This window comes from Stegastes partitus, unplaced genomic scaffold (genome assembly GCF_000690725.1).
Source record: "Stegastes partitus isolate 25-593 unplaced genomic scaffold, Stegastes_partitus-1.0.2 Scaffold618, whole genome shotgun sequence".
Taxonomy (NCBI): domain Eukaryota; kingdom Metazoa; phylum Chordata; class Actinopteri; family Pomacentridae; genus Stegastes; species Stegastes partitus.
In genome coordinates, this window is record NW_007578349.1 from 61,122 (window position 1) to 68,909 (window position 7,788).

General features: G+C 39.3%; 1 protein-coding gene across 1 annotated transcript; it reads left to right on the forward strand.

Moving 5' to 3' along the window:
• Positions 1–566: 566 nt before the first annotated feature.
• Positions 567–7,482, forward strand: ndc80 (NDC80 kinetochore complex component). Its single transcript, XM_008289482.1, has 17 exons — positions 567–640; positions 1,112–1,210; positions 1,598–1,672; positions 1,945–2,071; positions 2,590–2,762; positions 3,018–3,120; positions 3,300–3,389; positions 3,510–3,603; positions 3,775–3,875; positions 4,173–4,317; positions 4,823–5,028; positions 5,241–5,390; positions 5,677–5,766; positions 5,883–5,975; positions 6,058–6,188; positions 6,360–6,462; positions 6,953–7,482. Exons 1-17 carry the CDS (start codon positions 633–635, stop codon positions 7,079–7,081), a joined length of 1,917 nt encoding a protein of 638 aa, XP_008287704.1. The 5' UTR covers positions 567–632; the 3' UTR covers positions 7,082–7,482.
• Positions 7,483–7,788: the final 306 nt, after the last annotated feature.

Below are 7,788 nucleotides of genomic sequence, written 5' to 3' on the forward strand. Positions count from 1 at the left end.
GATGCCAGAAAACTTAAACGGTAACATTTCTGTCAGTAGATGTCACAACAGACAAGAACAGAGGTACAGTCATGATGTGGTTTTAGTTTATTCTGTAGGACACTATCATGTAATACTGTCTACTACGTTGGAGAGTCAGGTTACACCTCCAGTCTGTCAAATAATAATAGGATTATTAGTCAGAGGTTGTGTAATAGGAAAAGCTTTGCCAGAGGACTCCTTCAGCATCGTCAATATTATATTTGTGCAACTATGTGGGACACAGTTAATACACGTTTTTGTTTTGTTATTGCCTTTTCTTAAGATCGCTTTCAAAATTACAACTTCAAGTTAAGACATTTACATGTAATCTTACCGCTTGTCCTCCAGCGTGTCTTGAATGAGTCATTGGCGTATTAGACATTCTGAGCCCCGCCGGTTGGTGGCGGTGTTGCACCAACTCGTTGGTTGACAGCCGCCAATTAACACCGAAGAAGAAGAAGAACCCGAAGGCCTCCGCTGTCGTACGAGTCGAAGCGAAACATGATTGAACCAAACGGCTCTCCGTAGTGACGGTAGTTTTGGCGGGGTTTGCGAATATTTTCGGATGTTCGGTTAGTTTGAAAACATTAGTGACCAGCCTGCGGGAAAAAATGGAGCGGTACGTGTAAAATTCTACAGAAAAGCACTTTTTTTTCTCGCAATACTGAAAACAGTTAGAAATGTAATGTTTGTCGTAGTTTGGTAACGCCGCTAGCAGCTAGTCGCTCTTATTGTTGTCTGACGCCCGCTGCCGTTAATTTAAAAGACGTCACCAACCACAGCAGATAGTTAACGACTGCTGTACTTTAAGACACCGATTTTTTTTTTTAGATTGAACTTGAATGCTACTAATTAGTCTTGTTGAGTTATCTGAAGTTAGCGTCAGCACGCTGTATAATTATCGGTAGATAGCTAAGCAACTACATAACTTGACGTTAGCTAGCTGTAGTCATACTCAGTGACAGTCGTTTGTTAATATAGCATTGTGGCACTAATGTGGAGTTTTGTGTGTTTTGGGAGACATTGCAGAGCAGTAGAATAATATGAATAGAGGATGTGTTTTTCTTTTTTTGTAACATCTTGTGTCCAGTGGAAGGATGAGTCGAGCAACCGGCAGCAGACCATCGGATCTGCCGATGCGAGTGCAAGACAGCAACAGGATGAGCATGGTGTACACAACGCCCCAGAGGTCAGTTTAACACATCGAATGCATTTAGACACGATCATTAGTCAGCAAAGATACTGCTTTCCTTTACTGTGTGCTGTGTCTACTTTTGTATTTGTGAAATAGTGATTGCTATGAACAAATGCTAACCACACCCACACAACAACAACAACAGAATTTGCTGTTATCAAAGGGCTGAATCCAAAATATTTGACTGAGACTGAGGAATATACTGGATGCACACACTTGCTGTTCCTTATTTGTGTAATAACTATGGCTTTAGTTTGTTTTTGACATGGCTTACATGTATGGAAACATTATTTGTGAATATTTGATGACCTTTAATTAGTGTAAGCGTTTTCAAATGTGAAACAACCACACTCATTTATTAACAGTTTTTTGTCTTTACAGCAAATTTGGAAAGCTCAGTATACCCAAACCCCAGTCTGGGACTTCTGAGAGGCGGACCAGCTTCTTTGGTGCCCGGTATGTGAAAAATATTGTAGAAATGAACAAAATGGTATACCAGTTTGTCTTACATGGAAGTGTAAAAACAACAATATTCATTAACTTGATGTAAGGTACATTGTAAGATAAAACACAATTCAGAGTGTGAACCTTACACAGTGTATCTCTTCTAAGCATGAGACCAAATGAACCACTTCTATATTGCAGTAATTTGGATGCAAATTAACATTTTCTCACCAATTAACAAAATATGATGTTTGATTTGTGGTATGCTGATATATTGAATGCAGGACTAGTGGAGCTGGCATGCCTCGCAACAGCACCATGTCAGGGTTTGGAGGAACTGAGAAGATCAAAGATGCCAGACCTCTGCATGATAAATCTTTTGTTCAGCAGTGTATTAGGCAGCTGCATGAGGTAAGACACTTTATTTCTCAGTCTTAATGCCCCATAGCGATTGTGTCTAAAAGCATTGTTGTCACACCACTATGTCTGATGGACACGTTTACCAGACAAAGATCTAAAGGTTTATGGTTAGGTTGTTGAATTGTAGCAGTATATGACAAAAAGAACAATCGCAGGCAGATAAGATGAAAGTGTTATGTAAAAGTAAATGTGGCTTAGTGTACATGTCAGTTTTAATACTTTTCTTATTTCCTCAAGTGATTGTGCAAATGTAAAAATCATTATATTTTATGTCTGCATCTACCATTAAGCCATCTTAATAAGAGTGGGCATAATCTAATAATCTAATAATTCAGGAATGATTTCATATTCTCTACAATTGATTTTGAGGATATATTTGCATTTGCAGATCGCCTAAATTAATTTGAAAATATCTACATGTTAGATAACAGCAAAAGTGCAATATTATGCATCCCAAGTGAGAATCCGTACTTTGGTCCAACCAGATTTTCTCTCTTGTATTTTTCTAGTTCCTGACAGAGCAGGGTTACCCAGGCACTTTGTCCTCCAAGACCCTCCAGTCTCCCTCTACCAAGGAGTTTGTCAAGATGTTTGAGTTCATTTACCGCCAGCTCGACCCAACCTTTGAGATGCCAAACTCAAAAGTTGAGGAGGAGATTCCAGCTATCCTCAAAGCTTTGAGGTAAAATGTTGTGTTTTACAGCCTTCAGTGCATGTTCTAATGTAGAAAGCAATTGCTAGGCTAGCTATTTATATCAAACTGCAGTTTAGTCCCTCTGAGTTATAAGGCTGGATGAAACTATTAAAGACTACAGCATATAACAGAATCATGAACACTGTACCTTACCATAAGTTGTGAGCCTCTTTGTTGTCTTCTGTATTTGAAGAAGCATTGCTGACTGCCAGTCTTTACTTCTCTCCATGCTTCTTGTTTCAGATATCCATTTGTTCTCTCAAAGTGTTCAATGTACTCTGTCGGAGCTCCCCATACCTGGCCCCAGGCCCTGGGTGCTCTTATGTGGCTGATTGATAGCGTCAAGGTGAGAAACAAACACTGTATAAATGGAGTCACATTGAACCGTCTAAACTGTGTCTAAAACCCCATTAATTTTCACAGAAGGCAAAAAGCAACAAAACAAAAAAACAGTAAAAGTGTAATTTTTGTTTAACGAAATTGGTTGAACTATTGTGTTTTCCTCATGTCATGTGTCTGTGTCAGATCAACTGGAGTTTGAATAAGCAGGACCTGCTGTTCAGTGACTTCTGTGAAGACAGTGACAGTATTGAGGAGGGAGCCGAGTATAACAAGGTACTCTAACTTCTTTAAACAGCAACGCAAGGCATAACTACTATGAAATAATACATATATATATATATATATACATATTTGCATTATTTCAATGTCCTCTTTCACTTTGTTCTTGTGCAGCTCTTCCTGGACTACACAGCTGAGACATACTCCAAGTTCATGCAGGGTGATGACACATTTGAGGATGAGGATGAAACCTTCCTAACTAAACTAAGTAAGCACTGCATCACAATAAAATTCTGTTTATTGTTTCAAAATTATGAATGGATTTTTGTGTATAGTCAAACATAATGTTATCCCAGTTAGTATCAATTTGCATATATCGTTTTACAGTCAATTTAGAGTTTCATCCATAAAAACAAGGATTGTGTGTTTGTCCTTACAGAGAGGCTTTACAATGTGGACGAAGCCCTGCTGGCCTCAATGGAGGAGAAACACAGAATACTCAGTAAAGAGGTTGAACAACTGGAGAAGGAGAGTCAGACCGTAAGACTTTGTATTGACATTCACATGTGTATGACAGATTTTAACGTCTGAATATTTGCATCATTATGTACAGTGAGGGTGATTGTACTGTATTAATTCTAAGTGGAAGCAAAGGAAACCTGAGTAATGTCAACAAAAAATGCTGCAAAAAATGAAGGCGAAATGGACATGTATATGACTATAAGAGGTGCAAATGTTTTTTTTAACTGCAGCTGAACCATCTGTCAGTCATCTGAAACATCCTCCGTTTGAGCAACAATATATAAGACAGATTATTTTCTCCTTCCTCCTGGACAGGACCGTCTAATGACCAAGAGAATGGAAAAGGTGAAGCTGCAGGCAGACCTCAAGAAACTCCAGAGTTACCGAAGCAGCCTGGAGACTTTTAAAGCCAACCTGGAAAACAAAGCTTCAGAACTGAGTGATGAGCTGGAGACCACTGGTACATATGGGTGATATTTAGTTTATTTAACATCGTCAGACAACCAGATCTTTGTCAGGATGCACTGGATAATTTGTAAGCCTGACATCTGGGTTTATATTTACAATAAAGTCTTTACAGTAACTGGAATTACAAATTGTCAAGTTGTTTATAGGGTTGTGCACACTCAGCACCAACATAACATCTAGTTCTGGACTGGACTCATGTCTTGGCTCAGATCCTCTCTCAGTTTGAGTCCCTGTTTAGAAACATTCCTGTTTTTAATTAATAAGCCACTGGAGACCATACTTTACAGTGTCTTGAAACCGCTAACGGCAACGACTGTAAAATCCAGTCTTGCTATCAACTGCTAAGTATACAGTGTAAAGTCACTACTGAGCAACACAATACTTTACTTGTAGCTACACTGGTTTAAAGTATGACATGCTGTGAATGTTTCCAATCAGGTCAGAGGGTTTGATCTGATTTCATATACACCTACATGTTACTCTCTGTCATTTTTCAGTCAGTCATCTGGAAACTCTGAAACATGAAAGAAACGAGCTGCAACACCTCCTGCAAAACCAGAAGTTTACTCCAGCTGACGTAGAGAGGATCAACAGAGAGAAGAGGGAACTCCAACAGACCATCTCCAGTCTCAGCAAGTCTCTTGAGGATGCTGAACAGCACAAGTGGAACGAAGAGATTGCTTTTGCCAAAATGAAAGAGAAGGTACTGTATTTGTACAAGCCAAGGGGAGCAGCCTTAAGCACATCTGGTTAGGTGGTTTTGAATTATTTTCGTAATTTAAGGATTATATTTTGTTATATCTGGTTTATAGTCAGTTGGTTTCTCATCCAGCGGCACATATTTCTGACCCATCATTTTACTTGTTTCTTTGCTTCTCCTGTGTCTTTCCATCCTTTTATTCCCTTTAATTCCAGGCGGAGTTGAAGCTGGCAGAGTACCACAAGCTGGCACGTAAACTGAAGCTGATACCACTGTCGGCAGAGAACGCCTGTGGTCACGATTTTGAGATCAGACCTTTTGAATGCGGGCCTGGCAGCATGGTTCAACACAAAACACAGATACAGGTACTTAGAGCTCATGATTCTTTCTACACAAGTATGTGGATTTCTCATAGTTATTAGTTCTCAATTCAACATGAATAAGACTAGCTTACACTGCCACACACTGTACGCATTTAGTTGCAGCCTGGACGTGCATCTTCTTGGTTCACACGGCTGCTTTCATGAATCTGGGAATTTAATCAGTCATGATGCTTTTGTTGGAGGTTGCTGAAAGTCTGTTGTATAATTGTGTATTATGATAGAGTGATACAGTTTGTGTAGTTAGTCTGATTGGTACTGTGTGTTGCAGATGCTCCTGAGAAAGCTGATCAGTGATGTGGAGGAGGACAACAGTCGGTTAACCAACACCAAACTCAGTCTGGAGGAGTCTTGTGAACAGGTAAGGACTGTATTATATATGTTACCAGAAATATTTCAATGAGTAGCAACAGGCACGTCTTAGCCCAGTGGTGTTGCTGCGTTTGTAACGTTTGTGTGTATGTGTGTGTCTTTCAGGTTAATTCTAACATAATGGACAAGTCCAACGATATGAAGCAGCTGAGAGAGCAGATCCGCAAGCTGGATGAACGGTTGGATTGTGACATGCAGGTATAGTCCATAGTCTGCATCACGACATAGAAAACACAGTGACTTCGTACTTGTGGTGCTTCATATGTGTGTTTCTGTACAGGAACTCGCCCGAGAGGAACAGGATTGGGCAGTAGAGATGGAGTCAGTGGAAAATCACCGCAAACTTCTCGAGAAGAAAGTGAACTATGGATATGACGAGGCTGTACAGCAACTGAAGGCGGCACAACAACAGTAAGCAATGGCTGTGAAAACACTGCTTTTTTCCTTAATATCTCTGCCTCTGTAAGTAGCATATTCATGAAATGGGGCTCGTTGTGTGGGCTTCCTTGGGGTCTTTTTTACTCTAAGTCTAAATGATGATTTGTTTTAGAATAAAATGCTTGTGGTCCTCTCTTCCTCAAGGTACCACCTCGTGCTGCAGGAGACTAACGAGGAGAGGCGAACGGTAGCCAACAACCTGGCGTCTGTATTTACCACCGCTGCTAACCACCTGTCCATCACAGAGGTAACCCTCCTACAGCTCCATGTCTGTCTCTTGCACAATGAGAAGGAATCTGCATCTCTGAAAATATATTTTTAATTTAGAGGTGTGAGCATCTACACACTTATCTGAACACAAAGAATTAACTGTACAAGAGAGCTAAATGCTAATGTGCTGTGAAATTAAGTGTTTTGTGCTTTTCTTCAAGTGCAATCATCAGAAATGATTTTGTTTCACTGTGCTTTAGATGTGACTATTTCATTATAATAGCTAAATATCTTGTAGCTTAAAGTCCGATTGTAATAAATGCATAAAAGAAAGTCCAGCAAAATTATATTATATACCAATGAAGAGAAAAATCTGTTTTAAAAGCTGAACTGTATCGCTTCTATGTGCCTGTATTCATAGTTTTCAGATGTATGACTGTGTTTTATGTAAACGTGCTGAGCTTGTTCTCAGTTCATGGAGCTGCAGCTGATTTTTTTCACTGTCTCCTGTGGTTCTTGTACAACAGAAGTGCCTGGAAGATCTGCACAGCAGAGTGCAGCGTGTCTGCTCGAAGGCTGTCGAGGAGGATGAGGCTGCTGTACAGAAGCTGCGGGAAACTTTGAAGAACTTCGTGTCCAAGGCCAACAATTTATAAAGAGAAGCAGCAGGGTGGAGATGATTTCAAGAACATCAGAAGTGTGGATTTACCCCTCATTTGTTTTTTTTATAATTTTTCATTCTGCAAAAAAGAAAACTGATTTTCACGTGTTTGTTCTTAACTTTTCTATATCTTACAACCTGACATTAACGTTATTTTAAAATCTGGTTCCATATAAATAGACTTGTACCCTGTCAGTTTTCTGTGTGTTAATTTGTGATTACATCAGTGTGTTTTTGTTGTCACAGACACATTGTAAATACAGATCGGTTGCAGTAAGATGGAAGTTTGTAAGTAGTTGAGCCTGGATTTCTATGTGTTTGTATGCATTCTGTATTTAAACAATTTTCTGTTTGTGTTTTTATATAATGCTTAATAAAAGTTTGTTTAAAACCTTCCAAGTTGTGTTTTGCAGTGTTAATGTTTTCATGTAATGGAACTAATTTTGGGCCATTTTCGTCCAACACCAAAAAAAAAAAAAAGCATTTAAAAGTTTAGTAATCTCTAAACCTCCTGAGTCCATTTTCACTGTATTTAATAGACAGTTGTGTTGTCCTGAAGCCACTAGAAGGCAGCACACACCACTGGCTGCTGAAGCTCTTTAGGTTGGCAGCAGGCTGATAGAAACATGAATATGATGTTTCTGTTTTGCTCAGTACATGTTTTAATCTCTCTTTTCTCCCTTCTTCTTTAAGCTCCTCTAA